Below are 21,895 nucleotides of genomic sequence, written 5' to 3'. Positions count from 1 at the left end.
AAGCTCCCCATTGCCAAATGAGGCATAAATCAAGTAAGATATTTTTTACCAAGCAGCCCAGAACTAGCATATCCAATTATGTTTCTAGAAGTGATAAACTCACTAAAACCATGCTGTTACTGCTCAAACAATTTTCTGAAATTAACTCTCAGAGCATGAATCCTACTCTTTGGAATTTCCCTTAATGTTGTCAATTCAGAATTTAAGGGCATTTTTGTCATTTGCAGTAAGTCTGGTGGTGAATGAGAAAAAATCTCTTTATTATGGATCAAGCTTAAGGCATACTTCCAAAGAAAAGGGCTTACTTTTCAGTTGTAGGAAAACACCAGGAGTCATCTTAAGAATGTTTGATGTAACACCAGCACAATCAAAATGACTGTATTTCCAAAACAACTCGCTTGAAAGATGGAACTAATTTGGATGTGTAATTAAAAATTCTTCCTCCCAACATCACTACTTTATGGTCATATTTCACAGGATGGGTAAATCAAGCTAGATTTCTTGAAAACTGTAATATACACTGGGGGATTTGTATACCTTGTGTTATCTACATTTAAAGTAGTCTTCTTTGGAATCAACAGAAATGACCACTAGATGCCACTGTTGTTGCTTTCTTCTTTTATAAGAAACAGGATCAAAGAACAATTTTCATGTCATAACTAACACTGGCACAGAAATTATTGGATTATATCAATGAAGAGCAAAGACCCTGTTTTTACTACATAGAAGTTTATTGTGAAAGGAAATTAAACATACAAACACACAGTATGGCTAATGGTGGCAAAAGCAATCTGGTAGCTTAAGGCAAGTTTTAATGGAGATGAATTTAGAAAAGATGATGCAATGATGTAATTTTGTTTAAATATAGATTATGAAAAAATATCAAATTGCATCAATAACTTAATAGAAGTAGTTTTCAAAGCCTGCACTACTGGAGAAAAAGGGCTCATGATCTTAATGCCAGCATTAAGACAGACAGAAGCAGTGTGGTGCTAAACGACAGGAAAATCCAGTATTAACAGAAGGATGGTAACAGGAACATTTAATAGCATTTGATTGTATTTACTGGTGGACTGAAAGCCCTTAGCTAGACAATAGAGGAAAATGTACCATCATCATGTTATTTAAAAAAATTTAAGTGCAGAAGTCAAAAACCAAGGAACTCTGTAATAAAGTAACCATAAAACACCACTGTAAGGATCACTTAAATAGCGATTCCCTCAGGGGAAATTAGGGCACTGAGTGTGTAAACATGTGAGCTGTACAACACCAAAACCAACCAAATTCATTCATAGTACTTATAGTTACACAAGATCAGCATGGCCTTTAATGATGCATTATTGTTTATAACAATTTAAACACACTCCTTACCATGCATGACTTCAAATATATAACAAATATTTTTATTTTGATACAGGATATCTGTTTATGAAATAAGATCTATATACAATGAAAGTAACACCTCCCTCATCAATCAAGTAGTTATATGCTTTTTAAATGCAAAGACCTTATTCAGACTTCAGTTCATTTTCTGAATTGACTGTGTCCGTTTTTCACTCATTAAAATAATGCCATTTTATGATAAAATACATTTTTCAAAACTTCAGAAATGTAGTAACATTTAATAAATGTGACCATGAAAAATATTTGTAAGGAGGTGCCAAATGACTTAGGACTTTTTTCCAGTCTGTATCTAAAAAAAAAGTTGCATTCAATTTGACAGTAAGCCTATTTAAAAAATATTCTTACATTAATTCATTTCAAAAGGTTCTATTAATAGTCCTTTTGCAAAATACCATATATATAGCTGAAAATGTTTTTTCCAGAATTAATGGAAGAAAATGTATCCTCTGCACAGATGAACATTTTTTCTCTAAAACTAATCTTCCATCATCACCCAGCATGTTTTTACAAAAGCATGCAATATAAAATACACATAAAAGCAGCTATCTTAAACATGATTTTAATACAATATTACCTTTGTAGCTGATTCATCACTGTCTCCAGTTTAATATGCTGTTACATACATGAAGAAGCTCCAGTATCCCTTTTCTGATTCACTTTTTAAAAAAATCCCTGAATAAAACAGAAGCCAGCCTGTGACTTCTTTAGGCATTTCAGTAGAAGATCATCTATGGAGAATATCTCCAGCCAAACTCATGATTATAGAACAGAAGCTAAAACAGTCTGGGTCAGATTACAAAGTTAATACCAATTTAAAACTTTTACGTTTAAAAAGAAAGAGCCTGTAATTCCAGCACTCTGGGAGGCTGAGGCAGGATTGTTTGATGCCAGGAGTTTGAGACCAGCCTGGGCAACACTGCAAGACCCTGTCTCTCTATATAAAAAATTTAAAAAAAAGGAAGAAAGAAAGAGTGCTGATTATTAGCATTTAAAAGGATACTGCAACTTTAATAACTGTAAACTTTGTTAGAAGGCTGTGGCAGACAGCTCTATGCTACTAGGTATTTAGCCTGTAAATAATGCAAACATCAGCAGTTTTAAAATGCTATAAAACTATAAAAACACAAAAGAAAATGGGGCAAACAAAACAAAAAAACAAGAATGCTTATCTAAAATGAAGCTGTATAACCAAAACATCTAGAAGTACAAAAAAAATTAGCAAAAATGATTAGCGAAACCCTCTGATAATAATTTTAATTTCTTGACCTGTTTTAAAATGACACAAACTTTTAAATTAAAATGGAAGAAAAAGACCTTTACAAGTAGATAGATCTGTTTCAACTCACTAAAATAATGCCAACAAGGTAAGCTTGCATAGAAAAAAAACTTCAAATTATTACTGGCTACATGCTTTAAAAATTAGAAATGCAGGTATTATAATCATAGTGCAAAACCATGGCAGTTTTTGATGTCTATTACTGCCTAAGGTTGAGAAATAGACCGTAGTACCTCCAGTTATCACAGTTTCTGGTCTTTTAATCAATTATTTCTGCTAACTAGAAGCAATGTGTATGTAAAGATGGGTGGCACACATCTGCTGTGCTATTAATGAAGTTTGAGGTCATCACCACCACCTAAATTGGAACCAGGACTAGGGTCTTGTCTTCTTGCCTGCAATGACAAAATTATAATTTGGGGTCAAAAAGTGTTCTGATCAAAATGCTATATATATAAAATACCCAACAGTAGCACATAAAAAAAGTCACAATTAAAAAGTTTTCAAACAATATATTCACATGTAACAGGCAAAAAAGCACAAATAAAATTATGTGTGACATACTTTACTAAAGTTTCCTTAGAAATCAAGAAAAATCATTTTTATTCAAAAGACAATCACCATAAATATGTACCACGTATAAAAGAACAATAAATGGAGGGCCAGGCGCAGTGGCTCACACCTATAATCCCAGGACTTTGGGAGGTTGAGGTGGGTGGATCATTTGAGGTCAGGAGTTCAAGACCAGCCTGGCCAAAATGGTGAAACCATGTCTCTGAAAAACACAAAAAAATTAGCCAGGCGTGGTGGTCTGCGCCTGTAATCCCAGCTACTTGGGAGGCTGAGGCACGAGAATCCCTTGAACAAGGGAGGTGGATGTTGCAGTGAGCTGAGACTGCACCACTGCACTCCAGCCTGGACAACAGAGCAAGATTCCATCTCAAAAAAAAAAAAAGAAAAGAAAAGAAAAGAAAAGAAAAAAGACATACCTACAATTTACAGTTTTGGAAAAAGAGAATTTAACTTTAACACATTAGCCAATTGTTTTAGAAGCAAATTCTTCCTTTTAGTAAGAGCTGACATTTACTGAGTACCAACTGTTTGCCAGGCACTGTTCTAAGTACTTTCCGTGAATTAAATAATTTTTTAAAGAGATGGGGTCTTGCTATGTTGCCCAGCCTCAAACTCCTAGGCTCAAGCAATCTTCCTGCCTCACTCAGCCTCCCAAGTAGCTAAAACTACAAGCACATGCCACAACACCTGGCTAGAACTAATTTAATCCCTCCCAACAACCTATGACATAAGTGCTATTATTTATTTCTATTTTATAGGTAAGGAAACTAAGTGACAGAGAAGTATATGTTCTACTAATTATATGGCTGAAAAATGTAGCATTTTATAATGGATAAAGTATTGTCTCGTAAGTTAAAAATAAAAATACAAAATTAGAGTCCTTGGTGCACTTATATTCCCAGATATATTTTTTGTTTGTTTTTTTGAGACAGGGTCTCGCTCTGTCACCCAGGCTGGAGTACAATGGCATGATCTCTGCTCATTGCAACCTCTGCCTCCCAGGTTCAAGTGATTCTGGTACCCAGTCTCCTGAGTATCTGGGATTACAGGCATGCACCAACACACCTGGCTAACTGTTTTAAAATACTTTTAGTAGAGATGAGTTTTTGCCATGTTGGCCAGGCTGGTCTCAAACTCCTGGACTCAAGTGATCCACCCACCTCAGCCTCCCCAAAGTGCTGGGATTACAGGTATGAGACACCATGCCTGACTGAATTAACTAATTTTTTTAAACAGATGAGGTCGGCTTGGCGTGGTGGCTCACCCCTCTAATCCCAGCACTTTGGGATTACAGGGGTAATTTGTAATCTTGGGAGGCCGTGGCCTCCCAAGTAGTAAGTTTTCCTATGTTAGATAATGGCAACTCCATTTTACCAGTTGTTTGAACAAAAAGCCCTGAGGTCACCCTCAACATTTTTTTTTTTTTTTTTTTTTTTGCTCCTGTTGCCCAGGCTGGAGTGCAATGGCGTGATCTCAGCTCACCGCAACCTCTACCTCCTGGTTTCAAATGATTCTCCTGTCTCAGCCTTGCAAGTAGCTGGGATTGTAAGTGCACAGCACCATGCCCAGTTATTATTTTTTTTTTTGTATTTTTAGTAGAGATGGGGTTTCATCATGTTGGCCAGCCTGGTCTCAAACTCCTGACCTCAGGTGATTCACTGGCCTTGGCTTCCCAAAGTGCTGGGATTAGAGGGGTGAGCCACTGTGCCCAGCCACTAAGAGCAAAATCTGATAGCTCTATCTTTGAATATATCCTGCATCTGACCACTTCTGACTACCTCCACCACTCTCACTCAAGTCCAAGCCACCCTCATGTTTCATCTGGATGTTCTTGTTTTTAGCTACCTATGTTATATGGCAACAGTCGGGACTAACCACAATTACCTGTACAGTACCTTTAAATACTGAAATTGTGTACTAAAATTACCTACTGATTTCTCCACTGGCTTTGGCTTTTGGAAACAAATTTAACCAAAAATCTTATTCTGATTTCAATTTTTAAAATCTAAAACAGTTGTTAGAGAAAGAACATCCTCAATCTTCAAAAAAAAAACCATCTCAATACGTCACATTGTACAAGATCAAGTTCAGTCAAAAGCCCAAGCTATGTCATCATTTTTCAAAAGGCTTAGACAAAAATAACAATTACCTTATTTACTTTCAAACCAAGTAAAACCCAGTGCTAACTTCTTTAATCTTTCTTTCTTTTTTTTTTTTTTTGAGATGGAGTCTTGCTTTCTCACCCAGGCTGGAGTGCAGTGGCGCGATCTCGGCTCATTGCAACCTCTGCCTCCTGGTTCAAGTGATTCTTCCGCCTCAGTCTCCTGAATAGCTGGGACTACAGGCTTGTGCCGCTATGCCTAGCTAATTTTAGTAGAGATGTGGTTTCACCATGTTGGCCAGGCTTGTCTGAAACTCCTGACCTCGTGATCGATCAACTCACCTCAGCCTCCCAAAGTGCTGGGATTACAGACATGAGCCACTGCCCTGGCCTAATCTTTCTTTTTACTTTCCTTTTATTTTTTTTTTGAGATGGAGTTTTCACTCTTGTTGCCCAGGCTGGAGTGCAATGGCCCGATCTTGACTCACAGTAACCTCCACCTCCCAGGTTCAAGCAATTCTCATGCCTCAGCCTCCTGAGAAGCTGGGATTACAAGCATGTGTTACCATGTCCAACTAATTTTTTGTATTTTTAGTAGAGATAAAAGATAGTAGAGACAGGTTTTACCATGTTGGCCAGGCCTGATCTTGAACTCCTGACCTCCCAAAGAACTGGGATTACAGGCATGAGTCACTGCATCCGGCCTCTTTCTTAAAATTTTGATATATTTCTCTAGCAGGTTTTAACTGTTTTGTTAGCAGATTAGACAATGACTAAATTTTAATACATCCTTTTCAATTAAATAAGTTAAAGTTATAGTGCATGGTCACAGACTGAAAGAGCTATGGAATGCATATGCATCAGAAAAACAATTTATGTTCTATACACAATCAATGCTAAATGTTAGTGTAAAGAGAGATCAATTCTGCAAAATCAGAGATGGTGATATAAGCATCTGCTTTCAGTCAATGAAGGTTAGAAAGGGGCTGAGCAATGAAGAAACACTGAGAAAAATCAATCCTAATTATATATTTATAAATAACTACTAACCTACCAATAGTACTTTGTGAAAAGAATATTTCAGCTTTTGTGTCTTGGGGCAAAAGTAATTTTCAAATTATTTTAATAATAATGGGATGACTCCAAATGTTGACAAAGACAGTCATCAGCAGCTGGAGTTTTCCCTACTGGTCACAGCTGTGCAGAAATAGCCATGGATTTGTTTAATATATTACATTTTTGGTAAAAGCACAGAGAATAGGAGTAAAGAAAAAATTGTTTTGCTATTACTTGTGGGTTTGGTTTCTATTTACATTGTGAAGGAACTGAGGAAAATGCAAGGCAAGACACTGTGATGAAGAATAGGAACAAAAAAGAGGAGGGGCCCAGGCATGGTGGCTCACGCTAGTAATCCCAGCACTTTGGAAGGCTGAGGTGGGAGGACTGCTTGAGCCCTGGAGTACAAGACCAGCCTGGGCAACATAGTGAGATCCCATCTCTTAAAAAAAAAAAAAAAGGTGTGGGAGGGGGAAAGTGTGACAGTACATATGAGAGCAGAAGAGGAAAGCATGAGAGATCTGGGAGACAGGGAGGACATTTAACGCTAGAAGGGAAGATGTAGTGACCAACACATGAAGGAGACAAATGCAAAAACAGATTTAAATTCAGTAAAATAGCTTCCAATAGGACTAGAACTTAACAGCTGAATTAACAGCTGCCTTAAGAAGCAGGACTTCTTACTGTTGCAGTTTTCTAATGGAGGCTGGATGTTTTTGAAGGATTTCCTCTATGGGTAAATAAACTAGACTAGATGATGGCAAAGAAACTCTCGCCGGGCGTCGTGGCTCATGCCTGTAATCCTACCACTTTGGGAGGCCGAGGCAGGTGGATCACGAGGTCAAGAGATCAAGACCATCCTGGTCTACATGGTGAAACCCTGTCTCTACCAAAAATACAAAAAATTAGCTGGGCATGGTGGCGCATGCCTGTAATCCCAGCTACCCAGGAGGCTGAGGCAGGAGAATTGCCTGAACCCAGGAGGTAGAGGTTGCAGTGAGCCAAGATCGCGTCATTGCACTCCAGCCTGGGTAACAAGAGCGAAACTCCGTCTCAAAAACAAAAAAAAGAAACTCTCTGAACTCCATCATCCTAAAAGCACAAAGTTTATCATTTCTAGTTTCTTTCTTCCCAGTCATGGGCCCTTGATTCTAGCCTTTTATTAACAGTTATTTCAGAATTAGAAGTTTTAATATAAAGCATACATCCATGAGTCTGATTTCAGAACATAAATCTTCTGAGTATCTATGAAGAATCAATCTCAACACTGTGCTACAGACCTCTTACTACCAGTCGCTCTCTTGTTTTCGTTCAGTATATTATCTCCCAGGAACATGGCAAATAGGAGGCAGTCATGAGGTAACTCCAAATGGGAGACAAAAGAACAGACATCAGCAACTGGAGTTTTCCCTGCTGATCAGGGCTATGCAGAAATAGCTACGAGGAGGGAGTATCCAGAATGAAGAAAATTTATCGGCTGATCTCCATTCTTTTAATATTGAGATCTCAAAAAAAAAAAAAAAAAAGCTGAAAACTTCATGGGAAAATGCCCTAACAATTAAAACAACTACATTTTATTCAGTGTGTACTATGTCCAGATACTGTAGTATTCATTTTATGTTTGATACTTGGCTAGAAGAACAGCTGGGTGTGGTGGCTCATGCCTACAGTTTACAGTAGGCTGAGGTGGGACAACTGCTTGAGCCCAGAAGTTCAAGACCAGCCTGAGTGACACAGTGATATCCTATCACTACAAAAATTTTAAAAAATTAGCTGGGCATGGTGGCACATGCCTGGAATCCCAGTTACTTGGAAGCCTGAGGCAAAAACTGCTTAAGCCCAGGATATCAAGGCTGCAGTGAGCTATAAGACTGCAACACTTGGCTCACGCCTGTAATCCCCACACTTTGGAAGGCCGAGGCAGGCAGATCACCTGACATCAGGAGTTTGAGATCAGCCTGGACAACATGGTGAAACCCCATCTCTACTAAAAATACAAAAATTAGCCAGGCATGCTGGTGCACATCTGTAATCCCAGACTCAGGAGGCTGAGGCAGGAGAATGGCTTGAACCCCAGAAGCAGAGGTTGCAGTGAGTCGAGATTGGGCCACTGTACTCCAGCCTGGGCAGCAGAGTGAGACTTCATCTTAAAAAAAAAAAAATTACACCACTGTTACCTAGCCTGGGTGACAGAGTGATACCCTGTCTCTAAAAAAATTAAATTCAGGGAGAAGGAAGGAAGAAAAAATAAATAAAATTCTGAACACAGAATTATAGACTTTTAGAGTGGCAAAGTACTTGAGAGATCTGATTCAACTCTCATTGTGCAAATGACAGCCTAAGATGAAGGTTAAGTGATTTCCCCCAAGTAACATGGTTGGAGGTAGAGTCAGAACACAAAAGCAGACCAATGAAAAGGATGTGCCTTTAACTTAGAATCAGCATTAATGTCGGCCTCCTTAGGTCCTGCTAGTTCTCCCTATTGCTAAGTCTGGAGGAGACACAAAGCACAAATTTTAAGTCCCAACGTGAGAGAAAGGAATGTACTTTCCCCAAACTCATTAAAAAGGTTAAAAAGCAGCCATAAAAAAGAATGAGTTCATGTCCTTTGCAGGGACATAGATGAAGCTGGAAGCCATCATTCTCAACTAATTAACACAGGAACAGAAAACCAAACACTGCATGTTCTCACTTACAGGCAGGAGCTGAACAATGAGAACGCATGGACACAGGGAGGGGAACATCATACACAGGGGCCTGTCGAGGGGTAGCGGACAAGGGGAGGGAGAGCATTAGGACAAATACCTAATGCATGCAGGGCTTAAAACCTAGATGATGGGTTGATAGGTACAGCAAACCACCATGGCACATGTATATACCTATGTAACAAACCTGCACGTTCTACACATGTATCCCAGAACTTAAAGTAAAATAAAAAATATTTTTTTAAAAAAAGGTCAGCAGACAATTATAAACATCTGTCAGATAAGTAGACTGCGAGAACTGATCCAACAGGCACGTCAAAAAATACCGTTCTTACAAAGTATGCAACTTAAGGAAAACTTTAAATATAAAGTAACATTTTAAAATGAAATAGTGGAAATAATCTACATTTCTGGGCTTGCGCCATCATGGCTCTACCACTTTAGTTATGTGATCTTAGACAAGTTTCTTATCCTCTCTTAGCCTCGGTTCCTCAAAATGAAGATACAATTTAAAGAGCATTTAAAAATCAAATATAAAGGCAAAATTACAATGTACACTGTTTGGCACATAGGATGCACTTATGATGCTGTTATTACAGCAAAGCCGCTCATCACTTCCCATTTACATTTATGAATTTTTCGAATAACTACTCAAATGTTAAAAAATACATATCCTGCAGATAGAATAATTTTTAGAAAATAAAACAAAGCTAAAACAAAATAAATCTATTCAAAGTCTATAGCTCCTCTGATAGAGAACCAAGACTCTCCTCCTCTGATAGCAGGAGAAGTCAGATTTCGTATCTTCTTCCTCCTTCGTTAATCCTCTTCTATTCTTAGTCTGAGTTCATACTCCCAGTTCATTCTCATCTATTGCCCTTGCCCAAAACACATCCCAGGAATGCCCAGTACAGACATATTCTCATGTTGATTTATCCATACACAAGAAAGAATACTGGTAGAGTTAAATGATTTGAAAACTGAAGTTTTTGAAATTTAAAATAAATAGAGGCTGAGATTTTTTTCTTCGACCACACAAAACTGAAGGCTCCAAAACTAGGCAAAATACAAATACAAAAACCACATAACACTTTTTGCCTGTTTTTATTTCCAAATAGTTTCCACATAAAATTCTATGATTTGAATTGTATTAAAATTGCTTATAGTAGGATAAACAATAATTTACCCATTCTCTGACATCAAAGGCAACCATTTATTTGCTGCCACTTTATAATCTAACCGAATGTAGGCATTTTCAAGATAACAGAGAAATTATCTTTTAGCACCCCGTCACCTTGGAGCTGAGTTAAAAGCCAAGAGTGCTATATTACAGTTTTAGGTTAAGAGACCAATCAAATTGAAGGCAGTCTCTAGAAACAGAGACTAGTGTACAAGTTGCTATCTTTCCAACACAACTATGATCAGATCATGAAATTTGTCCTTTATTAACCTCCATCTTCCTTCACAAAAGACATATGAATTACAGTTATAGACAGGTATACCCCAAAAAGAACGGCCATGGGAAACATGTCAACGTTTTCAGATCAAGGAAGAATTCTCAGAAAAGGTGCTAGGATGCTTCTATATGGCAACAGATGCCAATGGGGAGCATTTCACAAAAATAACTTCTGTGATTATTTTTCTTTTTAAAAGCCTTCTTTTTATACAAGTACAGAATAGTACCCAAATTGTTAAGTATGTAATCATGAATTTTCACAAAGCGAACATACCCACCTAACTAGCACCCAGATCAAGAACATTACCAGAATGTGGGAAGTTCTCTTCATACCCACTTCTGGTCAATACTCAACCCCTAGGGTAACTGGTAGCCTCCAACAGAGCAAAGAAAAGTCCAAAATCCTTTACCAGCTGTTTCGAAAAACCAAACCAACCAACCAAACAAAAAAACACCAGAATCTAAAATAGCTTGGCAAAATAGTATCTTTGACTTTCATAGTTTAAAGTTAGGATATGACTACTTTTACTACTTTACTGCCACTCCAGATATGTTGTGAGCCAACTGCACAGAAAAGAGGGGTAAAGGAAGTGGCTTCCACTGAGTCCCTATTCTAAGCCTCAGATACTGAGCTCTGCGACAACCTGGGAGGAAGGTTTTACTGATAAAGCTCAAAGAGAATAAGCAACTTTCTCAATGCTATGTGGCAACAAGTAGTGGAGCCAGGATGCAAAACCTTGTGCTCATTCTACTATAGCCAGAGTCCTCAAGTTATGTTCTGCCACCCAGTGGGTTCTGTAAAAACACCCAAGAGACACCAGAGGGAGACCAGAACAATCCCTACCCCTGCTTTGCCCAGAGTAGTGCCTTTTAAAAAAACTATTTTATACAGTGGAACTCTGTATACAATTTCAAATGAAGGAAGGGTTTCACATTTTTTAAAATGGCCTATATGCCAGAGAATACAGATAGCAAGTTCTAAAATCTTCTTTTTTCATTATTCTGTGTAATACTAAAAGCAAATTTAATTTTTTTCTAAGTAGGCAGTTAACAATACAAAATTCATAAGGTATGGAAGACACACAGTTAAAAATAATAATTTGCTCATTTTACTCCCCCAGATACCTGGTTCTCCCCCATAGTTTCTAGTTCCAGTTTCTTACATATCCTACTAGAGAATGACTATGCACATTCAAACAAAAATTACCCACAGAGTAAGAAAAGACCCACAGAATAAGGTATTATACACAGTATTATATATATATTATATACAGTATTCTGTATCTTACGTACATCATTTTAATGTATACCAATAATTTAACAGTATTTAGTAAAGGTTACTAACATAAACAATGCTTCCATTTCACTATAGTTTCTCATTTCAAATTAATGATAATCTGCTATTACCTCTGAAAGGTAAAGAAAATATTGTACTACTGAAATAGGCTTTTCCAGAAAAATCAGAAAAAGAAAACACTAAATCCTATCATGACAGATTGAAAACTTTCTAAATTTTACAGATGGTAAAATGGAATTTTAGAACTAATTTCAGGTTAAAAGACACTGGTGAAAATCAAAACCCCTTGGGCCACCAACCACTTGGAGTTCTGCTTCCCCCTCCTAGTAATCTTAACCTTATACATATATTAAACAGTCAAGAGCACCACTGTTACAAGTGTAGCATGGCAGGGCTGGAGGCCTCAGAGGTTATCCAAACAGTGGAGGACATCCCTAAGCCTCTGTGCTGACAGGATCTGAAGCTTCCAAGGGCCGTTTACTGAGTTACTGCCACCCACGAGTTACCACTGTTCTCTGGCCCTCCTCTCCAGCCAGGCATCAGGACCACCCACTGGAACCATTATTATTCTTTTCTGCCTCAGCCTTTTCTATTCCAGGCAAAACGGTTCTTAACCTCTCCTAGCAGATTTTATTTTTCAACTTAAGCATCTTTATGGGTGTGGTGTATAAGTCAATTTCCCAGTGCTAAGCTGTATTCGTGCAGGCCTCCTGGTTAGGAAACTGGTTTAAATACTCACTTTTTCTTCCGTTAACCAAATATTTGAAGGAGAGCAAGTCAATTAATTTTTTTGAGACTCTCAGTTTCATCAACTGTAATTAATGTTAGAGTAGATGATGTTTGAATCTCTAAAGATGTCTGAATTACAGAGGGAAAACGACATTTTTTTCCAATATTCTCTTTTTAGGAAAAAGAAGGTAAACTGCACAAAAATAAGCTGACATTAGGAATTTTTTATGGATGGGAAAAAAAAAAGAGAAGCAAAATGCATACACACAAAGTGCCAAAAGACACGCAAACCCCAAACTCCCTTATGTGATTGCCCATGAATGCACTGGAGTCTGATTCTAGCTCAATTTTCTAGATGACAGTTCTCTACAAGAACTGATGTTTTAAATTACTGTCATAAGGGACTACAGGATCTTAAATCATTCATGAAAATTTAACTGTTTTCTCTATGCTCTAGGTTATAATGCAGGGAAAGTGCCCTGATACACTTTAGAGAACTAAAAAGGATGTTCTTGTTGGCCAAATAATTCAATTAACTGGAACCAGCATTATGGTGGAGCTTTTAGTGCTAAAGAACTACTTTAGAGCTATTATTTACTGTAGGCATACACATACCAAGCATCATACTAAGTGCTTTACAAGCATTTTCCCATTTAATACTCCATTTCTACAAGAAAATTAGGCCTGAGGGAAGTGATGAAGCAGGAATCTCAACTAGGCTTGACTACAAAGCCCATGCTCTCGATCACCGACAAAAAAACAAGTAGAAACTATCTATGTGAGCAAGAAATTATGTGATACTTCTATCAACATACTATATTTCTGTATATGCACAATATAAACTCACATACCAAAATATTCTTCCAATATTTTAAGTTAGAAAAATCAAATTAACAATGTATTTATATTTATTTTTGTTTGGGTGGGGAGACAGGGTCTTGCTCTGCTGCCCAGGCTGGAGTGCGGTGTCACAATCATAGTTCACTACAGCGTTGACCTACTGGGCTAAAGCAATCCTCCCATCTAGCCTCCCAAGTAGCTGGGAGCACAGGTGCATGCTACCATGCCCAGCTAGTTTTAAAATTTTTTGTAGAGACAAGATCACAAGGTCTTGCTATGTTGCCCGGGCTGGTCTTAAACTCCTGGGCTCAAGCAATCCTCTCTCAGCCTCCCAAAGTGCTGAGATTAAAGGTGTGAGCCACCCCAATTTGGAATATACAATTCTTAAGTCAATTAATCGGAGTTTATGTAAAGCAAAATACATACAAAAGCTTTCAACAGTTGTTCCATTAATTGTCAAATAGTCAATCTCCAAAAATAATGTAGCCGAAGAGCACTTCTTAGAAAATGATTTCTATATTCATTTAAGACCATGTTAGCTTGCTCCAGAAAGACTGACCAATCATTCTCTGACTTGGCAGGCTCTCTTACTCCTCCATGCCTTTGCATACAGTTTCTCCTGCCCAGAATGCTTTCCCCAACTTGTCCAACTGCCAAAACACACTCTACCTTCAAATCCCTCTAAGTGTACTGCCCTGTGAATCTCCTAAGCAGAGGCAGACATGAGCTTCCTCTACACTGCTGTTGTCCCCTTTTTGAACCTCCATTATGTACGGTGGTTGCTAAAGTACACTACAATGATCTGTTTATCTATCCATTTTCCCTCAAGACTGATAGTTGATCAAGGACAGAAACAATGCCTTTTTATTATCTATATATTTCTCAGTCCCTAATGTAAAATACAGCTCAACACACTTGGGGTTTATTACTAAACTAGTTAATATAAACCAACAGATTATAAATATTTAGAATCTTTCCAGAGACCATTAATATGTATTATCTACTTGAACTATCCTAGCAGGCTCTCCTATAATTCTAGTTTTCAGACAGGCAGGATAGGGGTTGTTTTTTGAAGATACGAAAACTAAGCAGTGTACAAAGTACTATGGTAGGTAATGTGGAAGACACAAAAATCAGGGGCTCCATCTTATGGGAATGCCATAAAGTGGAGGGCACAAATCTTTATAATTGTTTCAACATGTTGTTCAATAAGAACACTAGTTGAAATAAAAAGTGCTACAGAAACTACAGAGTGCAAGGGCTTTATGATTCAGAAAACTGAGGAAAGCCTTGATATTTAATGAAGAACATTCAAGTTGGGCTTTGATGGACAGAAAAGAACATTCTACATCATGGAACAAACGGCATGAGCAAAAAGGTTTAGAAATATAACACATGTACACTATGCATTTTAAAGCTTCTAAATTTTACAGATACACAATGCAAGGGCATGGTCTGGAAGTCTTGTATTCACGTATGAAAATGACAAGAATTATAACAGCTTCAAAGAAAACAAATATATCACATATATCCCTCCATATTCTTCTCTTAGCTAACAAGTATTCCTGGGGACATCCTCAGCTGCCATCAGCCCATTAGATAAATTAACCCACTGACAAAGAGATCTAGCAATCACTGTAAGATATTAAATTTTAAGCTCGGTGCAGTGGTTCACACCTATAATCTCAGCACTTTGGGAGGCCAAGGAGGAAGGATTGCTTGAGCCCTGGATGTTGAGGCTGCAGTGAGTCATGTTCACACCATTGCACTCCAGCCTGGGCAACAGAGGGAGACTCTATCTCCAAAAAAAAAAAAAAAAAAAAGACATTAAATTTTATTTCAAGGCTGGGCATGGTGGCTCACACCTGTAATTCCAGTACTTTGGGAGGCTGAGGAAGGTGAATCACCTGAGGTTAGGAGTTCAAGACCAGGCTGGCCCACACGGTGAAACCTCGTCTCTACTAAAAATACAAAAATTAGCAAAGTGTGGTGGCGGGTGCCTGTAATCCCAGCTACTTGGAAGGCTGAGGCAGGAGAATTGCTTGAACCTGGGAGGCTGTGGTGAGTTGAGATTATGCACTGCACTCCAGCCTGGAGAATAGAGTGAGACACCGTCTCGAAAAAAAAATTTTTTTTTTTTACTTCATACACTAACCACCAAATACGCTAGATCTTTAAATGTATTCTAACATATTTTAACACAACAGGAAATACTCTACAAGTGTATACTCCAATCCTCACAATGACCATATGAGACAGGCGTGATTATTACTCCTATTTTGTAAATGAGGAAACTCAGTCATAGAAAAGTGAAGTTTGCTGTCCAAGCTGTCAAAGTAAATGACAGAGCCAGATTCAGACTTCTGTCTGGCTCTAGTCTGGGCTCTTAGCCAGTTTGTCTGTCTGTCTACCTACCTACCTACCTACCTACCTACACACATACACACACACACACACACACACACACCCCTTAATTTAATTAATAGTGTACATATAATTTTGTGCTTGGAAAAAACCCACAAATTTTCTTCATAATGTAACACTGACTTTAAAACTTAAAAAAAAAGTGGTAAAATACATATACCATAAAACTTACCATCCTAGCTATTTTTAAGGCACACAGTTCAGTAGTGTTAAGTACAACCAACTAGAACTCTCTTCATCTTGCAAAACTGAAACTCTATACCCTTTAAATAACTAACCCCCATTTCCCCTGGCAACCACCATTGTACTGTCTATAGATTCCAAAACTATGCAGGACATAAATTTAACAATCTTAGGTACATAATACTGACTTTTAACGCCTGGAAATGGTTCTATTTAGTTGATACACTATCTTTATGTTTTCATATGTTTTGATTATCAAAGATGAATGTGTGCTTTTTCTATTTCTTCTTGTACGAAATGTTCATGTTGATAAAGTCTATAAACTTGAAGCATGATACATAGTAATATTTGACAACATTCTTCTTCAAACACATTAGTTCTTATCTTGATAATTTATTTTGATTATTTTTTCTAAAATATACTTTTTGAGGGGGGTGGTAGGGTCTTGCTCTGTCATCCAGGCTGCAGTACAGCGGTGTGATCATAGATCTTGCAGCCTTAAGCTCCTAGGCTCAAGCTATCCTCCTGCCTCAGCCTCCTGAGTAGCTAGGACAATAGACATGTGCCACCATGCTGGGTAATTTTTTATTTTTTGCAGAGATAGGGGCTTGTTATTTTGCCCAAGATTGTCTCAAACTCCCAGCCTCAACCAATCCTCCCACCTCAGCCTCCCAAAGTGCTAGGATTACAAGTATGAGCCATCACACCTGGCCCTAGAATATACTTTTTAAAGAAAATCTGTATTTCTAAACAATTTGTATATACTTTGAATATTAATTTTTATAATAGAGGTCTGTTTAAGGCAGGGTACAATTTTGTGTAAAAAAAATTAAAATTCCATTGTCAATTAAAAGACACACAAAAATTCAGAAACCAACATGGTAGATTTAAAAAGCGAGGGGGTGGGGAAGGATCTTTTTTCTTTTTTTTGAGACAGAGTCTCAACTCTGTTGCCAGGCTGGAGTGCAGTGGCAAGATCTCAGTTCACTGCAACCTCCACCTCCTGCGTTCAAGCGATTCTCCGGCCTCAGCCTCCCAAGGAGCTGGGACTACAGGCACCAACACGCCTGGCTAAATTTTGTATTTTTAGTGGAGATGGAATTTCACCATGGACCAGGCTGGTCTCGAACTTCTGACCTCGTGATCTGCCCGCCTCAGCCTCCCAAAGTGTTAGGATTACAGGCGTGAGCCACCGCGCCCAGCAATGATCGAATTTTAAAACTGGGTAAGATTAAACTTCAATGGGTACTAAAACTAAAGAAACATAAGAAATAACTACAAAAATTAAAATGATTACTTTTGAGCAGAAATGATGAGAAAGTCATGATTAGATGTATATATGGAAAGGGCTGCTGGGGTAGCTATAAAAGTTTTATTTATGTTTCATTTATATATTGTTTATATTTTCTAAAGGAAGGATCTCACTCTGTCACCCAGGCTGGAGTACAGTGGTGCAATCATTGCTCACTGTAACCTCAAACTCCAGGGCTCAAGTGATTCTCCTGCCTTGGCCTCCCAAGTGTTGCTAAAACTATAGGCAGTGCCATCACACCCAGCTAATTTTCCTACTTTTTGTAGAGACAGAGTTGCTCATGCTCAAAGTTTTATTTTTTGACCAAACTGTGGTTGTAAGGATGTTAGCCTTACAATAATTCATTCAACTATAGATTATTTATTTATTATTATTTTAAAAAATTTATCCTAAGTAAACCAGCACAGGAAGCTACAGATTTGTTAATGCTGATTTCTGTATCTGTATTTTACTTTATAATAGGAAGGTTAAAATAAAAAGTCTGTTAATTCCATTCTTTGAGTAGTCTGAAAATGTTAAATTTTCCTTTAGTTAAAAATCACATAAATGACTAAAAATTATAGTTACAAAATAAAGACAAATATTCATAGAAAAATGAAAAGTAATATTACTCCAAAGAGTTTTAATAATGTTCTAAAAATATGCAGTCTATGTTAACATAAGCTAATGTTTATAAATAATTTGAAAAATAAGAAAAAAAGAGGTAAGATTTTGGGTAAATGAATTAAGAGAAAATATACCTTATTACAGTAAATGATTTTTATGAAGACAATTACTGAGGAATTCATGTACAACCTTAAATTAGAATAAATTATTTACAGCAATTACATTTAACAAATACAAAGTCAGAGAGTACAACTTCTTAAAAATGAAAGACAAAATTAAACTATTAAAAAACATTATGCACAAACATCACAAACATAACCTGAGAGTTTGGGGGAAAGTACTAACCAGTTACTGCCAGCAGCTGTGAAACTCTCACCTCCATTTCCTCCCGATGAGACCTGTCTCTGTCTTCAAATTCACGTGTCCTTCTCCGATTCTCTTCAAAGGTCTGTTGGGCTAATGCATCCTCCTGCTGTCAGAATACATAAAATGCCTATTTCAATTTTGATTTATAAAAAAAAATAAGATCTGGGATGTTTTATTTTTATTTATTTACTTGTTGCAACAGCAGCCGGGTGTGGTGGCTCACACCTATTAATCCCAGCACATTGGGAAGCTGAGGTGGGCAGATCCCTGGAGGTCAGGAGTTCAAGACCAGTCTGACCAACATGGTGAAACCCCGTCTCTACTAAAAATACAGAAATTGGCTGGGTATGGTGGAATGTGCTTGTAATCCCAGCTACTTGGGAGGCTGAGGCAGGAGAACAGCTTAAAACCCAGGAGGCAGAGGTTGGAGCAAGCCGAGATTGCACCATTGCATTCCGGCCTGGGCAACAAGAGCGAAACTCTCTCTCAATAAAAAAGAAAAGAAAAAGAAACAGGGTCCCACTCTATCACTCAGGCTGCAGTATGAGTGTAGTGGTACAATCATAGCTCACCCCAACCTCAAACTCCTAGGCTTAACTCCATTACAGTAATTCTCCTGCCTCAGCCTCCCAAGCAGCTGGGACTACAGGCACCCATCACTGTGCCTCCTTTTTTTTTTTTTTTTTTAGTTTTTGTAGAGACCGGGTGTTACTATGTTGACCAGGCTGGTCTCAAATTCCTGGCTTCAAAAGATCCTCCTGTCTCAGCCTCCCAAAGTGCTGGGATTACAGGTGCAAGCCACCTTGCCCAGCCTTTTTTATTTTGACAGAAATAAACAGTGGAGTATTTCAGAAACAGCAACACCATTTTAAAAAAAAACCTGTCAGAGGTACTTTTAAAGGAAAAATTCAGTATTTTACAATCACACCTTGGAAACATAAGTCATATTAATCATATTCTAACAATTGAAAATGCTCTTCCATTTGCTTTACTTACTTCATCCTACTCATCAAAATCCTGATCAATACAATATTTAAGCCATAGAAGAACAAGAAAAAAATGTGGTAAATAATTCTATCATTTGGGGAAAAGAAAGGCTCTCTAACTATCAACTAAAGCCAGAAATATAAATGAAGATGAACAACACTGACTACACAAATGTTGGAAACTTCTGGACAACAAAAAGCAAATAAAATCCCAAGGGAAATTACCAAGGAAAATATATTTGTAACATATAACAAATCTATGTCTTTTCCCAGTTAGTGGCTAAAGATCTGCACATGAAAGAAACTCAGATACATCAGGACTCACTGTGTCTAAAAAGGTAACCAACTTAAACTTTCTCCTCTACTCTTTTTTGGTCTCTGTTGTGGCACCATTTTTTTTCTGCTAGAAACCTGAGCCATCATCTTTGACTCTTCACTCTTTCCTTGTCTCCACAGTCCATCAACCACTGAGTCCTACCTACTTGATGTCCTATGTATTTTTGGAATCTTCAGTGTCTTCTTCATTCCTACAAAAATTTTCCTAGTTCAGGCCCCTAAAATCTCACCTACACCATTGTAAAAAGTCTCCTAAACAGTCTCTCCTTGCTTCCATTTGGTCACCCTCCACCCAATCTACCACACAGCCATCAGAGTATACCTTTAAAGAACAATCTGACCACAATGCTCCCAACTTAAAAAAGCTCCCTCACTGTCTACAGCCCAGGATGCTTGATCTTTGCAGTCACATACTTCTGAATACGAGATTTTTTTTTTTTTTTTTTAAGACAGAGTCTCACTATGTCACCTAGGCTGGAGTGCAGTGACATGATCTCCGCTCACGGCAGCCTCCACCTCCTGGGTTCAAGCAATTCTCTTGCCTCAGCCCCCAAAGTAGCTGGGACTACAGGTGTGTACCATCATGCCTGGCTAATTTTTGTATTTTTAGTAGAGATGGGGTTTCACCATGTTGGCCAGGCTGGTCTCAAACTCCCGACCTCAAGTGATTCACCCACTTCGGCCTCTCAAAGTGCTAGGATTACACGAGTGACCCACTGTGTCTGGCCAGAATACTAGGATTTTTGATGATACACTTGAAGAAACTAAAAGATCCAAAACAATACCAGAAAAGTCATCAATACTATTCACTTTCCTAGATTCACTATATCAAGGGGTGGCCAAGTAACTCAGCTGTAGCCAATGAGACAGAAACACAAGTCACCTAATGGGGCTTCCAAGAAAGTTTAAGACATTTCACCATTCCGCTTTCCTAGGAACTGATGCAGTAGCCATCTTGCAAACATAATAATCAGGACAGAGTCACATGGTAAGCATGGTACAGCAGCAAGATTAAAAGATTTCATATCATGTCGGGGTCAAAAAAAAAAAAAAAAAAAAAGACCCAGGGCCTCTGATAATATAATTAAGTGCTATTCCAGGCCTGGACTGCTTACTGCTGGATATCTTGTTCTGTGTGATAAATCCTTTATTTGTCACTGTCAGTGGGGTTTTCTAATACTTAAAATTTTCAGTGACAATGTCTGTAACATAAATAGAATGGAAAGATGTAATCAAATTCCCATTCTTATGATGCACTTACTAGCTTTGTAACCCAGGGCAATGTTATTTCATTTCTCTAACTCAGTGAATTCACATGTAAGACAGGCAGAGTAATACTTTATAACAAGACTGTTGTAAAGATTAAATAACACATAAAAAGTGCTCAAGCATACTGACCACCTTCAATAAATGCTAGCTATTATTCAACAAGCACTTATGGATACATACAATTCAAACATATGACTGAACATCATAGCACAGACCTACTATATAAGCCAGAGGTATCTGCAAAAGAATGCAGTTTCCAATTTCCCAGGGCTTTCTATACACTTAGGTATCAACTGGGACACATCTGCTGCTGACAGGATACTCACTCTGTCCTGTGCATTCATTTACTTTTTCATTTATTCCACAAATATTGAGCCTTTGTTACATCCAAGTCACTGTGCTTGGTGCCAAGGATACAACATTAGAGAGCAAATGGTGCTTTTTCTCAGAGATTCTGGTCTAGTGGGGGAGATGGGCAATGGATATAAAATTAACAAATGAATATAAAATTATCATTGTGATTAAGTACAGGAGAGGAAAAGTAGAGGATGAAATGAGAGCATGTAACACAAGATGTGATCTAATTCCCTCAGAAGTTATTAGCCACAAATATGTATTCTAGCAGTAGTCACAGTTCGGTGTAGTGGCTCACTCCTGTAATCACAGACCCTTGGGAGGCTGAAGCGGGGGGATCACCTGAGGTCAGGAGTTCAAGATCAGCCTGGCTAACATGGTGAAACCCCATCTCCACTAAAGAAAAAAAATACAAAAAACTCGCTGGGCGTGGTGGCAAGCCCCTGTAATCCCAGCTACTTGGAGGCTGAGGCTGGAGATTGGCTTGAACCCGAGAGGCGGAGGTTGCAGTGAGCCGAGGTCACACCATTGCACTCCAGCCTGGGCAACAAGAGCGAAACTCTGTCTCAAAAATACAAAAATAATTTTTTTTTTTTTTTTTTTTAAATAGAGACGGGGTTTC

At 38.0% G+C, this 21,895-nt stretch overlaps 1 protein-coding gene across 2 annotated transcripts in view; it reads right to left on the bottom strand.

The window, feature by feature from the left end:
• Nucleotides 1-712: 712 nt before the first annotated feature.
• CBFB (core-binding factor subunit beta) overlaps nucleotides 713-21,895 on the bottom strand; it is a 73,023-nt gene continuing 51,840 nt past the window's right edge. The window contains exons 5-6 of one of the 2 annotated variants that reach the window (XM_012468266.2): nucleotides 18,308-18,434; nucleotides 713-3,075 (exon numbers count right to left, since the gene is read on the bottom strand). In XM_012468266.2, coding sequence (XP_012323689.1) covers nucleotides 3,056-3,075; nucleotides 18,308-18,434 — 147 coding nt within the window. In that variant the 3' untranslated portion in view covers nucleotides 713-3,055. The remainder of the gene's footprint in view (nucleotides 3,076-18,307; nucleotides 18,435-21,895) is intronic. The other variant, XM_012468265.2, reaches the window with a different exon arrangement.

The sequence above is a fragment of the Aotus nancymaae genome, unplaced genomic scaffold, assembly GCF_030222135.1.
Source record: "Aotus nancymaae isolate 86718 unplaced genomic scaffold, 86718_ANA_hifiasm-v0.15.2.pri h1tg000030l, whole genome shotgun sequence".
Taxonomy (NCBI): Eukaryota; Metazoa; Chordata; class Mammalia; order Primates; family Aotidae; genus Aotus; species Aotus nancymaae.
Note: the sequence above shows the minus strand (reverse complement) of the source record. Positions and strands in the feature narration are given on the sequence as shown.